This window comes from Pseudopipra pipra, chromosome 27 (assembly GCF_036250125.1).
Source record: "Pseudopipra pipra isolate bDixPip1 chromosome 27, bDixPip1.hap1, whole genome shotgun sequence".
NCBI classification, from domain to species: domain Eukaryota; kingdom Metazoa; phylum Chordata; class Aves; order Passeriformes; family Pipridae; genus Pseudopipra; species Pseudopipra pipra.
The window spans coordinates 635244-656472 of NC_087575.1; the positions used below are offsets into that span (position 1 = coordinate 635244).

A 21229-nucleotide genomic window follows, 5' to 3' on the forward strand; every position below is an offset into this window, starting at 1 on the left:
TGCCCCCCCCGCCTGTTTTTTCCCGGGTGATTCCAGTCACTCCGCATCTCAGCGCCCGAGGGAGGCTGGAGCATCCCGGGAGCTTCGGAGCATCCCCAGGGCTTGGAGCATCCCGGGGCTTCAGAACATCTGAGGGGGGGTGGTGGTGGTGTCAGAGCATCCTCGGGTCTTTGGAGCATCCCAGGACCTTCGGAGCATCCTGGGGGGCTTGGAGCATCCCGGGGGCCTTGGAGCATTCCCAGGGCCTTTGGAGCATCCTGGGGGCCTTGGAGTATCCTGGGGCCTTAGAACATCCCAGTGGCCTCTGAGCATCCTGGAGGTTTTAGGGCATCCCAGGCCCTTTGGAGCATCTCAGGGCTTTGAAGCAGTCTCATCCTGAATCCTCAGGGCATCCTGGGGACCTTCATGGAATCCCACAGCCCTCAGAGCACTCTGAGCCCCTTGGGAAGCCCTGGACCCCTTGAAGCATCCCAAGGCGCCCCAAGCCTTTTGGAGCTCCCCAAACCCCTCAGGGCACTTTGATCCCCCTTAGAGCATCCCAGAGCCCTCTGGGACACCCTTGGAACACCCTGGACTCCTGGGACACCCTGTCAGCTCCTGAGTGGCCCCCAAGAGCAACCCAAGCCCCTTGGGGCCTCCAGGACCCTCAGAACAACTGGAGCTCCTGAGAGACCCCAAAACTCCTGAGAGACCTGTGAGCCCCTCAGAGCCCCTGGAGCCCTCTGGAACATCCCAGTGAGTGCCTGAGCTGCTCCAACTCCTACCTGCCTGTAGGGCTGAGTGGGAACATCCCACTTGACAGCACCCACTGCTGGGGTGCTGCCCCCATTCCCCCCACTTCAGTCCCAAGGAAGGGCTGGAACGTGCAGGAAGGAGTTTCCTAAATCCCCAGTTTCCAAAGCCATTATTTTTCATTAAAATAAAAACAAAGGCTCTGCCTGCTCCCACCCCCCCACCAAAGGAAAAAAAACTTTGCAGTGCAAGGATCCTGAAAACCTGTGATTTGGAGGAAAAATCACCCCAAGGACCACAGGGGTGGTAAAACCCCATACTGGGGCTGGGGGGCAAGAACCATTTTCAGTGTGGGGTCATGGGGAACTGCCTATCCCAGCGCATTCCTGCCCTCTGCCACCCCCACCCTGGGGTCCCATCTGTGGGACAGCAGGTCTGTGCTGGGGCAGCGGGAAGCGGGAGAGAGGAAGAGGAGGGCTGGGATGTGAGGCTGAGGCAGGGCCATGTGGGATCAGGGCTGTCGTCACTTCCTCCGGAGGGGGGGAGAGGGAAGGGCGGGGAGGGCCGACAGGAGCCCTGACATGTCGGTCCCGTCCATCCCTTCCCCTGCTGCAAACCTCCTGGAACAGCCCTGGGTCGGAATCAGCCCCCATCCAACACCCTTCACACAGCCACAGCTGTCCCACTGTCCTGGGGTTTGGGGTGGAGAGTGTTCCTGAATCCTCTCCTGGGAGTTCGGGATGTAGAGTGTCCCTGAATCCCAAGGATGGTGATTTCCACCCCACGCATCGACCCTGGCCCCCCATAGATGAGACTCCTACTCTGCAAACTGGGGGGGCCCAGCACTCTTCTGACCACCATCAGAAAAACGTGTCACAGCTCCATGGACTTTGTCTAATTGATCCTTGGAGCTTTACCTGTGAGAAATTAGGGATTGGTGATGGTGCCTTGGTCCTGCTTTGCTACTGCCCTGGCAGCTCCCACTGGCTGTGAGTGATCCAGAGCCATGCCGGGATGTGGAGATGCCTGGGCTGAATTCCTGGGTGAGCTGGTTTCTGTATTCAACCTCTTCTGGAGGGTTTAATGTGGGTGGAATGGGGCTGCCTCCTGTAAGTGTCTGTCCACATCAGAGTTCTTGTCATGGGGGCAGTGGGAGCCATGGGATGGCACTGGTGTGAAACACAACCCCCAAACCCAATTTCTGAGTCAGATCTGCCGAGTCTGACTATTTACCATAATTATTAACAACAATCCTATTTATATCCCATGATAGTTTCAGTCCCAGGGTATGAACAAGCAGCAAAGAGCCTGTCCTTGCTGTGGGAATGCCACCAGCTAAAGTAGCTGTGGGATTCGTTGGTCGGCACCAGCACAGCGGGAAGCGCTTGCTCCATAATAAACATTGGTGGAGAACTACCATGGATCCACGTGGCACAGCCTCACAGAGGTGGGCTGGGAGGGTAGTGACCCCCTCCTCGCCTCCGGCCACATGGTTGCTGCGCCCAGCTCAGATCTTCTGCACGTAGTTCCCAGGGAAAAGCCCTTCCTTGCCGTGCAGGCGGCCTTTCCACCAGCCCGAGATATCTGGGAAAGGGGAGAACCAGCCAGGTCAGGGGTGGTGCTGCCACAGCGGGGAGAGAAGGTGGGCAAGACAGAGGTTGGTACCTTCCAGCAGGATGTCGATGATGTCCCCCACATTGAAGCTGAGCTCGTCCACGTCCTGCCCAACGTACTGGTAGAGCGCCCGGCACCGCGGCACCGCCTTGGGCTGGGCCTTGGGCCTCCGGGCTGGGGGCGGCCGCTGGCTCACACTGCGCCGGCGCTGCATCCTGAGGGGTGGGAGGAACGGGGTCCATATGGGGAGGGCAGGAGGGTGGGGGGTGTGCTGCTCCCTCCTTCCCACCCTGCTCTCCCACAGCCCTGGGATGCTCCGTGTCTACTAGGAGGTGGGTCCTCCTAGTGCAGGGACTGGGACAACTCGGCCAGGATGTGCTGCACCCTCCTTCCTATCCTGCTGCCCCACACCCATGGGATGCTCTGTGCTTGCAGGTGGGTCTTCCAGGGCAGGGACTGGGAGAACTGGGATACACAAGAGCCTGGGAGATGTGTCCTGCCAGCGAAGGCAGGTTGCCCCAACTCGGTCTGCTCCTCAGAGGGGAAAGAGCATCTCCTGGTGCTGGTGGAAGTGGGAGGGGAGGATATGTCAGGGAGTGGGACATGGGACAGGACCTACCCAGCTACCCCCTGGTCAGGCACGTTGAGGAAATCCATGTTGTGCTCAGATGGGGGCCGTGTCCTGGGCTGGTGGCCAGTGTTCGGGGGGGGCAGTGCCGTGGCCGGTGGGCCCCGTGTCTGCTTCTGGGGCACTTTGTAGGTGTCCCTCTGTGGCCGCCCATCACCCTGTGGGAACTGGGGTGCCCCGTTCCTGCAAGCTCCTGGAAGATCCCATCCCAGGATGGTGCATTACGGGGGGTCCACGCTCAGCCTGCACCCCCTGGGAGTGCAGCACTGGCTGGATCCAGGCTGGGGTCTCCCCTCCCTGGCACCCCCCTCCTCACCTCTGGGTGCTGGTGGGGCGGTCCGGGAGGGTGCTGGGACCCTGCTGCCACCTCTGCTCTGTGCTGCCCCCTTCCTTGTGGGCTCTGGGGGGACACAAGCCCCCTGTTAGGTGACTGTCCTCAGAGCCAGCTGAGGGGGCTTCCCCCCCATTTATACCCAGCTGTCCTGTTCCCAAAGCTCCCTGTGCTGCCCTATCACCCCAGCAGAAGTGGGTCCCTCCTGGGTGAGACACAAACCCAGCAGGGTTGGGCACACACCGGCTCACTCCAATATTCCCAGGCCTCCAGCTGTGCCCTGCAGCCCCAGCGCTCCTGTGTGCCCCCCCTGCCACCCCCTGGGTACCCTGGCACTCACTGGCATTCCTGGGGAGCCCATCCCCGATGCTGACCATAAGGGTTTTGCCTCCAGCTTTGAGGGCGGCCGTGTCGCCCTGTCCTCTGATGAAGGTGACGTTGCGGGTGCCACCACCACCCCAGCCCTCCTTCTTCACCCGAAACTGTAGTCTAGGGGAGAGAGAGGGCCATGAGACCACAGTGACAGGGCCCTGTCCTGCTTTGTCACCTCTCCTGGCCCCCATCCTTACGTATCCTTGAAGGAGAGGGGCAGCTTGGAACGGGTAAGCTCCTCAAAGCGTTTGCACAAAAGGCTGATCAGCTCCGTCTTGAAGATGGACTCCAAGAAGTTGTCGGCGTCCTTCTCATGGAGGATGAAGAAGTCATCCTGCCTGGTGCTGGGGGAGCAACCCCAGTTTGAGGGGGTGTCAGTAGGAGGCAAGGCTGGTGCCAGCTGGCACTGGGGGCCCTGCTGGGCTTGGGTCCATCCCAAGGAAATTTAGAGGGTGATTTGGCTGGAAAACTTCAAGACCTCCAAAGCCCCATCTGCAAAGCATCCTGTGGGGAGCCTCCTCCTCACAGCTCAATGATCTGGTGCCTCCATGGACAAGGGGCTGGGGGCACCATGGACAAGGGGCTGAGGGACAGCAGGGGATGGGGAGGCCGGTGGAGGTTGAGGTGACCACCCCTGTGGAGCCCAAGCTAAGGGACACACCTCAGCGAGACTCCGCTCACTGCCTGGAGCTCCACCTTCTTCTTGAGCACCTCCTTGATCTGCCCCTTCTCAGGGCCCTTCTTCACCTTCTCCCGCCCGATCAGGTAGAAGTACTTGGGGGTGAGGATGAAATCCCGCTTGATGGGCTGGGAAAGGGACAGGAGAGGGGGGTGAGCGGTGTTTGCTGGGGGGCACCTGCCCCACACACACATCACACCCAAGGAAAGCCACCATGGCCATCCCAAGCCACAGGTGTGTCCGTGTACCTTGAACCTCCGGTCGTATTTGGTGACGGAGTCAGCGAAGTCGATCCGCTCCCGCTTGGCCAGGAACTGGCGCAGCTCCGGCCGCTCCTCCATGCCCAGGTAATCGCCCACGAAATTCCTGTTGATGCTGTTCCTCCTCCGCTCCTTGAAGTTGTAGAGGATGCTGGCAGCTGTGAAAGAATCCCAAAGCAACTCTGGTCAGACAGGGCTCTGAGCCACCAGCACAGAGCCCTGTCTGACCAGAGTTGCTTTGGGATTCTTTCACAGCTGCCAAACCAGCTGTGGGATCTGTCACACGGATCATGGCAGCAAGAAGTGGGGCTTGTTATATGCCATGGGAAGAATCCCAGCTGCTTGAGCCGGGCTGGCTTTGAAACCCATTCATTGCCTTCAAAAATCCCTGTGCTGTGGGAAGGAGGGATGGTAATAGCTGCTTTCTGGATTTTCCTCCTTGATTTTTCACTGCACGTTTGGGAAGGTGGGAAAACCCCTGTAGGGGGTCAGGCAGGGACCACTGGGCTTTCCCATCCCTCTGCCAACGCTGACTCCCAGCTACTCCTCTCCATCCTTGTGCAGGTAATAAAATGCAGAACGAGACAGCACAAGGATCTGCTTCTGTCTTACGGCCCCTCCCAGGGCTGGAAATGAGAGCAAGAAATCTGTGCCCTCCTTCAAGATGTGGGAAAAGACTCTGGCCATCTCATGGTCTGGTTCCTCTTCACACCCCTCCTCCTAAGTGCCATGATTAGGAGTCGGGATGCTACTCTGGTAGATGAGCTGTCCTAATGAAAAACACCCTAAAAGGGGTGCTGGGGTGATGGTGTCCATGTCCTTGCCTGGCCTTACCCTCCTCTCTCATCTGCTCATACTTCCTGATGGCGACGTGCCGGCGCCAGGCCTTCTGGATCACGCGGGCGAAGCCGTCAAATTTCCTCTCCCGCATCTCCTCGAGCAGGAAGAGCTGGGAGGGACACAGGGTGCTGAGTGTGGCTGTCCAGGACACCCCACTGCAGTGTCCCTGGGGGTGCAGGGCTGGGAGGCACCCACCGACTCGGGGTTCTTGACGAACACTTTGCTCCGGCCCATCTGGTACTGGTCGGGGTCCATGTGGACAGAGCGCAGCAGGTGCTGCACCCCTTGGCGCTCGTCCCCGTGCCACGACGGCCACGTCTCGGGGGTGAGGATGGCGTAGCTGTGGGGAGAGACACTGAATCAGGGAATCATGGAACGGGCAGGGTTGGGTTGGAGGGATCTTAAAGCCCATCCAGTGCCACCCCCTGCCATGGGCAGGGACACCTTCCACTAGCCCAGGTTGCTCCAAGCCCTGTCCAACCTGGCCTTGGACACTTCCAGGGATGGGGCAGCCACAGCTTCTCTGGGCAACCTGTGCCAGGGCCTCAGCACCCTCACAAGGAGGAGTTTCTTCCTAATGAAAAGCCGTGACACAGCTGGACTGCGGGGATCTGCCATCCCCCATCCCATAAAGAGAGGGACCCACTTCAGACAGGTGTGTACTGGTGCTGCCTGGCTGTGTCTTCATGATCCACAGCACTGGGAGGCCAACTTGGGGTACAAGAGAAGGATATCTGGGGCTCCCACCACCCCTGATACTTCACAGCAACATAAAGTGCTTTTCACAAGAGCAGGTAGGGGGAAAGGACAAGGGGGAAGGGATTCAAACTGAAAAAGAGAAGGTTTAGATGGGATCTTGGGAAGAAATTCTTCCCTGTGAGGGTGGGGAGACCCTGGCACAGGTTGCCCAGAGAAGCTGTGGCTGCCCCATCCCTGGAAGTGTCCAAGGCCAGGTTGGACAGGGCTTGGAGCAACCTAGGCTAGTGGAAGGTGTCCCTGCCCATGGCAGGGGGTTGCATTAATTTATCCTAAATTTATAAAACACTATCTAAATAATTAAATTTACTATTACTATCTAAATAATTAAATTAATTCCCCACGGTGACTCACCGTTGCAGGAATTTGTGGAAGAGCCGGCAGTAGGCGAATCCCGCCCGGCGCACCCGGATGTTCTCCTTCAGCCCCAGGTACTCGACTTGGTGCTTCACCCTGCGGAGCCAGGAGGGACAGTGTGGGATGGCAGGTCACGGTGGGACCTGCTGGGGCCCTTTGGCACCTGTTTGCATGGGGATGTACATGAGAGCTTCTTGGGGCTCAGATGGGTGATGCACCTAAAGGGGATGGAGTGCCTACACACACTCCTCGTTCTGCCCTGGATCTGTGGGCAGCTCAGAGGGACCAGTTTTTGGAGGAAAGCCAGTCCTGGCCACCTCTCCATGGCTGTGTCCCATTCCCTGGGCTCTGTGGGCTCCATGTTACCTGCTCTCCTCCCAGTCCCGGGGTTTCTTGGTCTCGTTGGGTTTGATGCAACGGATGTAGTGTGGGGTGCACTTCATTAGCGTGTTCACCAGGTCATTGGCCTGTTTCTGTTGCAAGGATTGACCTCTGGAGCATTAAAGATGTTGGTGGGAGCCCATCACCCTGCTGCTGACCCAGGGGCAGCCACTGTCCTGCAGCCCGTGGGACGTACCTTGATTTTGGAGCCCGCCGTGGTTGGTCGTCCCTTTTTGTCAGAATCAAGTTTTTCTGGGAAAAGCATCCGGATGAAACCGCTGGAAGGGAGGTGACAGTCCCCAGGTGAGAGCTGCCAGGCTCCCCAGGCTCAGCAGGGTCAGTGCTGGTGGGTGAGCCCCCCTTTTCCCAGCCCTGCAGCCCTGGGATGTCATGTGGGGGCATGTCACCTGGGGGACCCGTGGGGCGATGCAGGATGCTGAGCATCCGAAGCTGTGGTTCCCACAAAAGCAGGATCAGCCCTTATGATCTGGATGTTGAGGATGCTGCCCTGTGCCCCAGCCCTTTTGGGGTGTCCCCAGAACTGCCAGGACTCACAATTCACTGCTCTGCATGAGCTCAATGAGGTCGGTGAACAGCACGTCCCGGTTGCGCTCGCAGAAGCCGTTCACGTCGTAGGACACCTGGGGACAGGAGGGGACCTCAGCCCCACGCCCTGGTGGCCAGGTGAAGGGTGTGGGGTGCAGAGTGTGGGGTCTGGGGTGCTGTACCTTGCCTGCATAGTGGTGGATGATGAAGCCCGAGCTCCAGCTGTTGAAGTGCTCGTGAGTGCCCACGGCCGCCTGCAGCTTCTGCAGCAGGGTCTGGTCCGCGCCCTCGCCCGTGGCATGCATGGTGGCACAGACGTCATCCAGGACACTCATGATCCCAGGAGGGTTCTGGCAGAGGGAGAGGGAAGCCATGGGTGTCCAAAGGTCCCAATCCTGCACCTGGCTGTGCTGGTCAAAGCTGTTTCACACTGAACCTCAGCTTAGGTTAAGGATGCAGAAGAGAGTCAAGGTTCAAGTCCAGGCTGGAGCAACCTGGTCTAGTGGAGGGTGTCCCTGCCCGCGGCAGGGGGTGGAATGAGATGGGCTTTAAAGTTCCTTCCAACCCAAACCATTCTGTGATTCTCTGCTCCCCATCAGGACTGGCTTCTGCCACCCATCCTTGACAGCACTCAGCCCACCCAGCCCCTGCTCCCTGGGTGCCTCTGCTCCCCGAGAAAGCCTCCCCTGGCAGAGGGGACCCCACTCACCAGCTTGTTCTCTATTAGGTCACACACCACCTTGTTGTTGAAATACTGGATCTGGGTCCACTTGATCCCCTCCTGCACATATTCCTCCTGGGGAAGCACAGGGAGAGCTGTGTGGGCTCCTGAGCCCGTGGGATACACTGCAGCCCTCCTGCTCCAGCTGTGCCAGGGAGGAGGGAGGGTGCAGGAATTGGGATGCTGGCACAGCCCTGCTGCCCCTCAACCCAACACCCCCTGTACCTGCTCTGCCTTCAGGGTCAGCTCTATGAAGATCTGCTGCAGCTTCTCGTTCACAAAGTTAATGCAGAATTGCTCAAAGCCATTTTTCTGCAAAGGTATAAAAGATGAAAGAGAAAGCAGGGCTGAGTTGTCTTCGGCCCTACTGGCTTATTCCAGGGACCTCAACCAAGAGAGCCTTTGGGTGCTGCTCCAGGGACCCTTCTTGGGGTCTGACAGACCCCTAATCCAGCTGCTCTCCTTGCTGCAGGAGCAAGGAAGAACATTCCCAGCTGGACTCCTACAGCAAAGCAACAACTTCCCCGTGAGGAGGAGAGGCAGACACTGATCTCTGTGGTGACCAATGACAGAACCCAAGGGAATGGCCTGAAGTTGTGTCAGGGAAGGTTTGGGTTGGATATTAGGAAAAGCTTCCTCCCCCAGCAGGTGGTCAGGCACTGAAACAGGCTCCCCAGGGCAGTGGTCATGCAAAGAGTTCAAGGAGAGTTTGGGTAACGCTCTCAGGGACAGGGTGGAATTGTTGGAGTGTCCTGTGCAGGGCCAGGAGCTGGACTGATGATCCATGTGGGTCCCTTCCAATTCAGGACATTCTGTGATCACACACCTGGAATATCTCAAAGCCGTAGATGTCCAGCACCCCAATGCTGTACTCCTCGTACGGCTTCTGCATGGCCCTGTTGATGGACTGTGGGAGAGGGGACAAGCCATCACCACAGGTGCAAGGCAGTGGGATTGGCTTACTCTGGAGCAGATGGTGATGCCCAGAGGACCACCCACCTCCACAAGGAAGTCAAAGACACGGGCGTAGAGCCCCTTGGCCAGGGCATCGCGGGTGTAGGCCGCCTGCTCCACGTTGAGGGTGACGGTGATGGACTCGGAGCGGCCGCCCCACTTGCTGTCCATCTTCCTGCTGGTCACCTTCTCGTTCAGGCGGTCCTGGTCGACCCCCAGCAGGTAGGCAGGGAAGGCCAGAGCTGGGCAGAGCAGGGAGGTGGTCAGGGCTGCCTGTACACCCACAGCCCTGGCTGGAACCCCCAGTCCCGTTCGAGTGCCAAGGACAGCAGTGAATGGGGACATGGGTGGGTCCTTCCTCTGCCAAATTGCAGCAAGTGACTCCTGCCATCCATCCCCTTGCTAATCAAACCCTGGTTGAGCCATTTGCTTGCTGCCTCAGTTTCTCCATCTCTAACGTGATGCTGCCTCCCTCCTCTGCCAGGGAATTTGTGACACAGTTTGCCCCTCATTTCCAGGGGTCTCTGTGACCATCACCACCCGCCCTCCCCTGGAGCTACTTGGCTACTCACAGTCCACGTTTTCCACCCGGGCGTAGTTCCCTTCCTCCCGAAAACTGATGTTTCCCAGGTGGAGGATCCCGGCCACGATCTGCAGCACCAGCTGCTGGTCCTCGCCCCGGATGCCGATGACCTGCATGGCATTCTGGGGAGGGCAGGGAGCCCATCACCCCCCGCCCAGCCGCGGAGGCTTTAGGGACCCCCTTCCCGGGCACTCACCATGGTCTCATGGAAGTCGCTGCGGTCATCCGTGCCCTCCACCTGGTAGGTGTCTGTCTGGTTCAGGTAATAGTAATAATCCGGGCTCATTATGCCCAGGTTCTGTCGTTGCTCTTGGGACGCCCCTTCGATGAGCTGCGAGGGAATGAGGAGCTGCAGTTACCTGGTCTTTGGCTCCCCCTCCCAGCCCGGCAGCTCCTGACCACCCCAGTACCTGGTAGTAGATGTGGAAATTCCTCTCGCACTCGTTCTGGCTCACTACCCGCGACTTCTCCAGCAGGAAGTTGGAGATCTTCCCCCCGTCGGGTTCTCCGCCCCGGCTGAACTGGATCTCGAAGTACTTCCCCTGCCCCGTCACAGATGCTGCTCAGAGCCACAGCCCTGCTGGGATTCCTCACTCCCCCGAGCCCCCTCACTCTCCTCTGTTTCCCTCCACGTGAGGAGCATTGCCGGGATGTGTATCCCTGCTCATGTGGAAACCTCTTCGCTCTCTACAACTGCCTGAAGCCAGGTGGAGGTCAGTCTCTCCTCCCAGGTAATAAGCAACAGGACAACAGGACTAGAGGAAATAGCCTCAAATTGTCCCAGGGAAGGTTTAGGTTGGATATTAGGAAAAATTCCTTCACTGAAAGGGAGATCAGGCACAGGCATAGGCTGCCCAGTGCAGTGGTGGAGTCACTATCCCTGAAAGGATTTAAAAGCTCTGTGGATGTGGCACCTGGGAACATGGTTTAGGGGTGGCCTTGGCAGTGCTGTGTTAATGGTTTTAAAGGTCTTTTTTAACCTAAATTTGTGATTCTGTGACCCTCTGCACTGCCCTGGCAACACTCACAAAGCGGCTGGAGTTATTGTTCCGGACAGTTTTGGCATTTCCAAAGGCTTCCAGCAGCGGGTTGGACTGCAGGATGATGTCCTTCACGTGCTGGGGGCAGAGGAAGGACAGGTCTGAGCTGTGGGGGCCATCCAGCTGTGCCCCACGGCCTTGGGGTTGGGGACTTTGTATGTCCCCAGCCCAGAAGTGGCTGCTCTTTGGGGGGGTCGGGGGCTGGGGAGAGCTTGGGAGGTGAAGTGCCCCGTGGCAGGGGTGACCACAGACCTACCTGCACCTTGTCCCCACCCCCGGACACTTTGGAGATGTAGCCCATGATGTATTTTGCCGCTACCGTTTTGCCGGCCCCGCTTTCTCCGCTGTGCAAATGCCAAAGCAGAGGAGGCTGTGAGATGGTCCCACCAGAGTCACCTGCCCTGGGGGGTTTCAGGGGGTGATGCTTTAGCAGGACCAGAGGGTGACAGCGAGTTTTGGGGGCTGTGACCTTCCCCCTGGGGACAGGGCTGCCCAGGCACTCTGGGGTGTAAGTGGGACCAGAGCATTGTTCGGTGAGATGTTGGATTTCTTGTTGCTGGGTTTTGGAGGGGAGGAGGGAGACCTGGGAGCCTCAAGGGGAAGTCTCTGGCCTTGCCCCACATCCTGACCATTTCCCTTGCAACACTCCACCGGAAAGGTGCATTGCACAAGGCTCCGGCCCTGCCTGGGACCACCCAGTGGCCCAGGACATCGGGGTCCCTCCAGACACCACAATGCCCCCTAGGACACTCCAGCCACTTCTTACTATCACATGGTTGCTGTGTTTAACTGGGAAGTCCCTGGGTGTGGGGAGAAGGGGTGCTGGGGGCATGCTGTCCCAGAGCAGTGACACGGGGTCCCAGCTGTGCCCAGTGTCCCCCAGTACCTGATGATGACACACTGGTTCTCCCCGTCGATCAGCATGTTCCGGTACATGTTGTCAGTCAGGGCGTAGATATGGGGGGGATTTTCATACTGAGCCTAAACAGGGGACAGGGACAGTGATGCTGAGCACAGAACAGCCACCAGCCCCCCGCCCTGAGCCCCCACCCCAAATCCCCTTAACTTTCCCCATATGGGAATTAGTCCCTTCCCACAAACATGAGCTCATCAGCAGCACGTCTGAGGTTTTTTGACTCTCCCCTCCTCCCTGGGAAGCTCATCAGGCAGAGCCACTTGGGCTGGATTTTACCATGTTTGGGTTGCTTTGGTGTGGATTTATGAGCTGAATTTCCCAGGAATGTGGGTTTGCTGCTGAGCCTCGTTACTGACGTGCTGGGGAGCACTGCTGGGGAGCACTGACCCCTGCAGCAGCTGAAGGGCTGGGGAGGAGGGGGACCCTCAGGGGACACCCCAGGGGTTTTGAACCCAAAGAGCCCGTGGCAGCCTCACCGCGCCCTGGTACAGCTCGATCTCGCGGTCGGTGAAATACGGCATCTGCTTGAAGGGGTTCACGGAGATGAGCACAGGCCCAATGTAGGTCTGGGTGGCAGGTTAAGGTCTCTGTGTCCTTTCCCTTCCCACTGCCCAATCCCACCCTGGAGGCAGCATCAGAGCAATGGCAGGAAGGTGGTTTTGGGGTCCCTGCCACGCCCTGGAAGCTGCACCAGGAATGCCATGAGGGTTTTCCACTCGGAAGCTGCCATGACTTGGCTTTGCCCCCTCAGCCTGGAGGTGTCCCTGGTGGTGTGAGGGAAACAGGGCACAGTAGGAGCATCCCCTCAGCTCCCTGGCCTGGCTGAGGATCCACTCCAAACGGGGCATCTCCAGCATCCCACAGTCTCCTGGAATTCACACTCTGCTCACACTCACTCTGCAGCGGGAGCCCATCCCTGTTTTCCAGTCAGGGAAACTGAGGCACTGAGAGGGAAGAAACTGTGGCTCCTGCCTTTCCCTGCTGCCACTCTGCTGCCTCAGCCCCTGCCTGCAGCATCCCCAGGTAACTCAGTGTGGGCAGGAGAATGGAAAATCAGGGAATTGCACCTGGAAACGACGCAGCAGCAGGATTTGAATGAGCCCCCAGCACCATGGGGAGATGGAGGTTGGGGACAGAGTGGTGCCAGTGGGATTACTTTGAACCCTTGATGTCTTATTTTTGTCCCACCTGAGAGCAGGGCAGGGGGAGAGTGACCAAAGGGCAGGAGGAGAGGGGCTTTTCTGGGAAATGCAGAAGTGCAGGATGCTGAGTCATGGCTGGATGGAGCCCTGCAGACAGCAACACAAAAAAAAAGGAAGAAAGACGCTGCGTGGGGTATCCTTTTCCTCCAAAACAAAAAAAAAGGCCAACCTCAAAGCCAGCCCCTAAATACACGTGAAGTCCCGGGGCTGCAGGGGAGGAGGTTGTGTCACGGCTGGCCAGCACAGCATCGCCTTGTAAGGACAGAGCTGCATCTTCAGGGAAACCACATCCAGCGGCATGGGCAGGAGACAGCCCTGCTGTCAGCCCAGAGAGCCCCCACCGTGCCCCACTCTGCCCCCTGGGGCTCTGGGGCGTAGGGGAAGCTGGGATGGTGGTGCTGAGCCGGCCACGTCCCCAGGGAGGTGAGGGGTGAGCAAGGAAAGGCTTGAGGACACGTCCCCACCCACAGCACGGGCCTGAGAGCCACAGAGCCTCGTGCTTGGTGCTCTGAGTGTCAGCTCTGGGATGGGAGCAGGGACTGGGCTGGGGATGGCACGGGAGGGCAACACTGGGCAGGGAGGGAGCTTTGCCCCCTGTTCTGTTGAGGATGTCCCATGTGTCCTGACACCGGTGGGAGTGAGGGGTGGTACCTCCGCCTGCATGGATGCTCCTGCTCCACCCAGGGTTTGCCTGGGTTTGCAGCCACACTGTGGGCACTGGGGAGGGTGGTGACCACAACAGGGGACAATGGTCACTCCTGCCACGAGGTCTGGTCCCCTTGTCACAGGCAGGTGGGTCTCAGGTGTGCAGGAGCAGCAGGAGACAGCGGATGAGGGGCTTTGCTCAGGGCTTTGTGGCCACAAAGGAAGAACCAAAGTGGGTCCCAGGGCATGGCAGGATGGGGGTCTTGGTTGCTGTGTGCCAAGTGCAAGTCAGTTTGGGAATGGCAACATTCCTCCAGCTGATCCCACCAGTGCGAGGACAGGACACTCTGCAAGCACTGGGGCAGCCCCAGTTTGTCCCATGCCCTGGCAAAGCCTTGGAGCCCATCCCTGCTGCTCCCTGTCCCCATCCTGCTGCCCTGGGGAGGATACAAAGATGAAGTCATCCATGAAACGCTTCTTGAGGTTCTCCACGATGGCCTCCTCGTTGATCTTGGAGAGCAGCACCATGTCGTCCACACCGCTCTGCTTGACATTCTGGCTCTGCCAGTGGAAGCGCTCCTTGCTGCCCTGCAGGGACACAGGGAATGTGTCACAGGGGCCACCACTGCTGGGAGTGGAGCTCCAAAACTCCCCTGGAGTTGCTGGGAGCTGTGATTGGCCCCCAGCTCAGCTGTGGCTCCAAAATAGGTGCAATGAGGGGGTTTGGCCAAGCTGGGAGCTCCCAAAGCTCCAAATCCAGTGCACCAGGCCTCACCCCACCCCTCTGGCTGCATCCCTCCCCACCACAGGTCTGGCACCGGACAAGGAGCAGACAGGGTGCTGAGACTGTGGACACATCTGCACCATCACCCCTGCTCCTTGCAGAGCTTAACAAAGCTCTAAGGAAGCAACTGATGCACAGGCTCTGCTTATGAGTCAAAGGGGCACCAGAATAACGCAGGGGAAGGGTGGTGGTGGCATCCTCTGCCCACCCACATCCTCTTCATATCAGGGCAGAGGTGCCACTGTCGCCCATCACCATTTCCCCCTGCCCAGGGCGACACCAGCACCCTCTTTCCAGCTGTCCTCCAACTTGCCCAGCTCTGTTTCTGGGGCAGAGCAGGAAAACTGGGCTGTGGTTTAAGCCCTTGTTTAACCCTGGGAGCGGGAGGGTGAGATTTCCCAGTGCAGAAATTCCCCTGAGGGCTCCCCTCACCCTCAATGCTGCAGGGGGAACATGCTGGGCACAGCTGTGGTGCCCGTGTGGCCCCTGGTGAGGTGCTGAAGGGGACACCCTGTCTGGCCCTGCCCGTGGCTCCTCTGGGCCTGTCCCTCGTGGTTCCTCTTTTACCCCCACTGCTCCATCACCGATTTCACTTCTCCCCCGCCGCCCCTGGCCTGTTACTCTTTCCATTTCCCTTTTCTCCTCTTCCCCTTTTGCTTCATTTTCCTGCTGCCTCTCAAGATTTCAGGCCTCTGGACCCCAATATCTTTGGGGGCTCATCACCCATCGGGATGGGGGACGGAGGGACCCTCATGGGACGTGGAGCTCTGCACCATCGTGCTGCTCCCCCTGTCCACCTCCGTCCTTGCTGGGTTTTGCAACCCAAAATACCACTCATGGCCCCCCAAACCCCAAATCCAACTCAAACCCCATGGCTGGTGAAGGGGCTTTTGGCTTTGGAGCTGGGTCAGCTCTGGGGGTCCAAGGGGTAATGGGGCTGCTCACACAGCCTGAAACCACTGGGGGAGCTTCTCCTCTTCCTCCTGTTTATTGTTTATGAGTCTTTTTCTTGCCTTCCCCTCCTGTTCCTGCCCTCCATCTTAACATCCCCTAGAAAATCCACCTGGAAAAATGCAGGTGGGCTCAGTCACCCATTTCAGCTCCCAGGGAGCTGCCAGTGACCCCAGGAGCTGCCCAGCTTCAACCAAAACCCTGTGCTTCAGGCAGAGAGGAGAGAGCCAGGAAAAGCCCATGGGGGACCAAACACCTCTGTTCTGTGTCCCCATCATCCCACCCCTCTGGCACTGCTTCTGGCACCAAATTAAGGCAAATATGAGCATTTCCTGCACTGAAAGCTCGGAGATTTTGATCTGACACCCAGAGCTTCTCCTTCAGTCACACGACTGCTCAGAGCTGTCAGTGGTGAGTGTGTGCCTTCACCACCTCCTCTTCCTCTGGGCCAGCTCAGGTGTTTTCCTGGCTCTCAGCTGCAAGGAAAACACCGGCTCACTTTCAATGAAGGGTTTGTCCTGGACATCTGCAAGGCTCTGGGTGTTTCCACCCTGTTTGTGGGATCATAGAGCCTGCCTGGCTTCCCTGAGCATGTTCCAAGGGGTTTGCAGGGCCGGGGCTCACTAAAATCTTGGGGGAGGATGAAGAGGAATTATGATCCCTCAAAACCACGGCATTGCCCAAGCTTGGTGCCCAGTGAGCCCCCAGGGGATGGGGCTGCAGGCAGCACCCTGTGGGAGTGGGGGCACAAAATTTGCTTTTAGAGGTTTAGGGCAGCAGTTCCTCAGTCCCCTCCTCTGTCCAGGTCTCCTCCTTTGCCCCAGGATGAAGTTAGGGATGAACTGGAGAGCTGAGGTCCCCAGGGAAGGGTGCCTGGACCAAACACCTCCAGGAAACCATTTCATCCTCATGCTAAGCAGGGAGAAGCTTTTGCCCACCCCTGACCTTCCAGCTGCCCTTTGCAGCCTCTGTGCCTGAGGGACTTTGCTCCAACAGTGATGCCATGCACAGCAGGTGACACGTGAGGAGCCCAGCAGCATCCCCAGGCATGTGGGATGGGGACTGTCAGCACTGGAGCTCTGGATGCCCCTGGAGCTCAGACAGGATCACTGAGGCAGGGAAGGGAGCAGCCTTGTAGCAGCACTTGCAAAACATCATGTTTTTCTTCAAAGCTGAGGCCTAAACCACCAAAAAAACCTGTAAGCCCCGAGCAGGGAGCGGATGCAGCCCAAGGTGGTTTGTCTTGAGACAGGGCAGGCCCAGAAGCAGCAACACCTTAAAAGCACCGGAAACCTCGAGAAGAGCAGCAGGGCTGTTACATCACTGTCACAGCCAGGCACAGGCAAGGGTTGGGATGGGGGCTGGAAGGGATTGGGGGTTTGGCTGTGCAGCCCCACGGCCCTTGGAGAAGGCACAAAACATCTCCAGGTGTTGGGTGGCGGTGGGGAGGGGACAGTGGCCGTGTCTCTGGGGGACAGCAGCTGAACAGCCTCTCAGAGGTGGCAGCCACGGCCGTGGGTGGGAGAAGCTTTGATTCCAGCCTGGCCACTGTCCCCTTCCTGTCTGGGTGGTGGTGGCTGGGAACAGCATCCCCCCAAGAGCAGGCCATGGGCTGGAGGACACGGCTGTGACCCCACTGTGGAGACTCTCCCTCGATGTCTGAGCATCTTCCTAATTTTCAGAGCTTTCATCTTCTTCTTCTGCCTCCGGAGCAACTTCCAGATGTGGCCACTGGCCTTCCAGCAGCCCCATGTGCTGCCTGCAGCCCCTGCTCCCTGCATCTGCCAAGGGGGCAAGGTCCAGCCATGGGGGCAAACACCCAGAGGGTCCCTCCTGGCCTGGGGCACAGGGCTGGCACCCACCACCCCACGCTCTGCCCACCCCCCACTGACCTCATCAGCACCCCAAACCCAGAAGCTCTGGTGGGAAGTTGGGCTGGGAGGAACACAAGGTTCACCCGTGGGTACCACAGCAAAATCAAACACACTTTGTGTCAGCTCAGACTCATCCCCTGGTGGGCTCCATCCTGCTCTGGGGGACACCAACCCTGCGCCCAGCACTGGCACCCATCCCTGGCTGCTCCTCACCTCTGTGTCCTGACCCAGCTCTTCCCCCAGCCTGCTCCCTGTCCCCAAGCCTGGGAACACTCTCTCCAGCAGGGACTCTGGCAGGCTCCTGGCACTTCCCAGGAAGCAGCACGGTGGGTGCAGGACAGGACAGGCCTGAGGTGGCCCTGAGGTGGCAGGAAGAGGGGGTGACATCCCCAGGGTGCCTAAGGGGGATGGAGGGGGGGCCAGGAGGGCCCCTCTTGCACTCACCATGGTGTCCCTGTGTCCTGCCCCCGGGGGTGCTCGTGCTCCTGTCACCGACGCTCTGGTGCCATCCCGGAGCACTTTGTGTTTCTGCTGCAACTAAAATTGCGACTAATTTTTTTTTTCTCCTCCCACTTCCTCATTTCGTGAGGGTTTGCTGGGGGTGGGGAGGACAAGAGTGGCTCTGCTGCCATGGGACCTTGGGGTGGCCCTGTCCAACACTGTCCCCACCTCTGCTGATGGTTGTGGGGGCCACTCACCTGGGTGAACAGGTGGATGCTTGGTGCAGTCTGCCAGGGATGCTCAGAGCCTTTTCTTTCTTTCAGGTCTTTTAAATAAAAAAGGCTGCACTTGAGGAGCAGAGATGACCCATTGCTGTGGCAGAAAGCCAAGGACTGAGAGAGTTGTGACTGCCATGTCCCCTCTGTCCCCTGAAGGCACACCATCCCGAGATCACAGAATCGTGGAATGGTTTGAGTTGGAAGGGAACTTAAAGCTCATCTCATTCCAACCCCCTGCCATGGTCAGGGACACCTCCCACTATCCCAGGTAGCTCCAACCTGGCCTTGGACACTTCCAGGGATGGGGCAGCCACAGCTTCTCTGGGAATTCCATCCCAACCCCTCACCACCCTCACAGGGAAGAATTTCTTCCCAGTATCCCATCTGTCCCTGCCCTCTGGCACTGGGAAGCCATTCCCCTTGTCCTGTCCCTCCATCCCTTGTCCCCAGTCCCTCTCCAGCTCTCCTGGAGCCCCTTTAGGCCCTGGAAGGGGCTCTCAGGTCTCCCTGGAGCCTTCTCTTCTCCAGGTGAACCCCCCCAGCTCTCCCAGCCTGGCTCCAGAGCAGAGGGGCTCCAGCCCTAGAGCAGCTCCGTGGCCTCCTCTGGACTCACTCCAGCAGCCCCAAATCCTTCTGATGTTGGAGACCCCAGAGCTGGGAGCAGCTCTGCAGGTGGGGTCTCACCTGAGGGGGGCAGAGGGGCAGAATCCTCTCCCTTGACCTGCTGGCCCAGACCAGCATTACCAACACGGGGTCTCTGTGACCTTGGGGTCCTACACGTGGATCTCCACCTCTCTGACCTTCTCCAGTCCCTTGGGAAAAACCTCCCCTGCTCCCAGCCCCCTCCTTCGGCACGAGAATCGTGGTGGTGTGGGGATGAGACACGACTGGGAGCAGGAGCTGTGCCCGGGATCGTAGCTACTCCTTTATTATAAATCATGCCGTTAACGTCGCTCCTCCTCAGAGTTAGTATGTTAAACATTTTTCATTATATATATATCTATATAAAAAGGTGAAAACACCCCCCTCCCTTCACCAAAATGTCAGAATGGAACATGGCACCAGGAAGGAAGACAAATGAGGACCCCCAGCCAGGCAGGGTTTGCTGAGCACCAGAGAAGCTGCGAATCGGCCGAGGAGCAGGTGAAAATTAAAATACAGGTGGTAGAGTAACACAGGGAGGCTGGGAGGGTGCAGAGGTTTGCTCTGGGGAAAGAAGGCTGACCCCTCCCCGCACTGTAGGGATGACCCTAAAGGAACAAAACGTCTTTGGATGAGATTTCCCATCTTTGGGATGTGGAAAGGCCTGAAAATTGTAGTGATAACAACAATAATGGTAACAGAAAGAATGTGCTTTGGAGATTTGAAGTCAGATCTCCTCTGCATGGAGAAGACACGTGTTGGCCCAGATTTGGGCAGGAGGTGACCTGGAGGAATGTCAAGCCTGCTCTTTTTCCGTCACCAGAGGTCTCCTGTGGGCACAGGAGCGGGTGGCATTGGGACTGGCACCCCGAGGCCACAGTGGCACATGGCCAGGCTGCCTTTGGGAGGAAAAGCACCTTTTGGAGGCAAAGCACCTTTTGGAGGCAAAGCACCTTTGGAAGTAAAGCACCTTTGGAGGCAAAGCAGCCTCAGAGGCTTTGGCATTCTCTGGGCAGGACCTGCAGGCTGGTCCTGAGTCAGGGCCATGGGGACACCGTGGCAGGACAGTTCGTGTCCTGTATCTCCTTTGCTTTGCTCCCTGCAGCCCAGCATGGCCTTGATGCCCATGAAGTGACTGTAACCCTGAGCACACACTCGTGCTTCGAGGAATAGACATGGCCATAAAAGTGACAGGAAAAATAGGGGGACACCCCAATCAAAGTAGGTCGTTATGAGTGTTTGAATAACCCCCCTCTCCCAGCTAAACTGGTGTCACCGTGGAGTGACCTGCTCCCTCTCCCCTGCTGCAGGTCCCAAGGTGACAGGATGCAAACAAAATTCCTGCTCCAACCCCACTTCCCACTGCGGCTCTTCTTCAGGAGCCACACGCCACGCTCATCACCCAAGGCACCCAGACCCTCCTCCCTGTCTCCCCTGGGATCCCGAGGGAATGGCAGCACCCCTGGGTGTGCTCAGGCTCCCACTACAGACCACGGTGCTCTGTGGTACCCTCGGACGCGGGCATGGAACAGGATGAGGTGAGTGGTGCCACTTCCCCCACTGGCAGGACCTGGGCCCACGACTAATAAATAACAACATCAGAACTTCAAGTAATGTCCCTGCCCACATTCCCACTCTCCCACCGCTCATCCATGCTGGGAGCTGCAGTGGTTTAACTGGGAACCTGCCATCGTGAAGCTCAGGGGGCGAAGGTTGCTGGTTTTGGGGGTTTGGGTGGCGCTGGCCACCAAGCACGAGCAGTGTCTGTGTTGGAGCCAGGGGAGATTCCCAGGTTGAGAGGAAGGGCCCGGCTCGGTGACCCTCCAGCATAGCTTTTGCCTTCCAGTTTTCCCACAGGGGTCAGGCTGTGTCCCTAATGCCCCTGGCAGGTTTTACAGCACATCTGTCGGAAGTAGGTCCGGCTGCAGAACTTGAACTTCAGGACGAGCGGGCAGTAGGCAACCTTGTTGACATCCTTGCACTCTGGGGGGGAGACAGAGGGAAGGAAGCAGAGTTACAGCTGCCTCAAGGTGAGGAGAACCCCAGTGTCCAGCTCCTGGGAGTGTTCTTGCCAGGAAGCAGCAAGATGCTGTGATGAAGAAGCTACTGAGAACCTCACTGCTGAAAACCTCAGTCTGCCAAGGTGCAGTTCACAGACTCACAGAACATGCTGAGTTGAAAGGGACCCCCATGGATCATTGATTCCAACCCTCAGCCCTGCACAGGATCATTCCCAAGAGTCTCACCATATGCCCCAGAGGATCATCCAAATACTCCTGGAGCTCTGGCAGCCTTGGTGCTGTGACCACTGCCCTGGGGAGCCTGGGCAGTGCCCAACCAGCTTCTGGGGGAAGAACCTTTTCCTGAGATCCAACCTGAGCCTGCCCTGACACAGCTCCAGCCATTCCCTGGGGTTCTGTCCCTGATCCCCCCAGAGCAGAGCTCAGTCCCTGCCCCTCCTCTGCCCCTCCCCAGGCAGTTGGAACTGCAGTGAGGTCTCCCCTCAGTCTCCTCTTGTCCAGCTGAACACACCAAGTGCCCTCAGTGTCCTCCCACGGCTTCAAATCAAGGCCTTAAGTTACTCCATTTCTCAGGGTCACAGCACACCAGGTTGACCTGGTTGTCCCCCAGTGGGAGACAGCACTGGAACACAGAATGGCCCCACTTCCAACCCAAACCACTCTGTGGAATGATTTGGATTG

The 21229-nt window shown here is 58.3% G+C and overlaps 2 protein-coding genes across 2 annotated transcripts in view; both read right to left on the reverse strand.

The window, feature by feature from the left end:
• Nucleotides 1-1930: 1930 nt before the first annotated feature.
• MYO1F (myosin IF) lies at nt 1931-17717 on the reverse strand. The gene is made up of 28 exons (XM_064637016.1): nt 17611-17717; nt 14008-14145; nt 12187-12276; nt 11681-11775; nt 11051-11138; nt 10783-10872; nt 10165-10296; nt 9951-10085; nt 9744-9876; nt 9217-9413; nt 9044-9124; nt 8443-8529; nt 8206-8292; nt 7679-7846; nt 7506-7591; nt 7147-7228; nt 6936-7042; nt 6567-6665; nt 5652-5796; nt 5451-5565; nt 4605-4774; nt 4339-4484; nt 3875-4021; nt 3646-3794; nt 3291-3374; nt 2966-3167; nt 2398-2561; nt 1931-2316 (listed from the first exon to the last, which is right to left on the reverse strand). Exons 1-28 carry the CDS (start codon nt 17611-17613, stop codon nt 2240-2242), a joined length of 3297 nt encoding a protein of 1098 aa, XP_064493086.1. The 5' UTR covers nt 17614-17717; the 3' UTR covers nt 1931-2239.
• Nucleotides 17718-18795: 1078 nt separating this feature from the next.
• Nucleotides 18796-21229, reverse strand: part of ADAMTS10 (ADAM metallopeptidase with thrombospondin type 1 motif 10) — a 56085-nt gene continuing 53651 nt past the window's right edge. Inside the window, exon 25 of the mRNA XM_064637658.1 lies at nt 18796-20510. Within this exon, the coding sequence (XP_064493728.1) occupies nt 20401-20510 (110 nt within the window). The 3' untranslated portion in view covers nt 18796-20400. The remainder of the gene's footprint in view (nt 20511-21229) is intronic.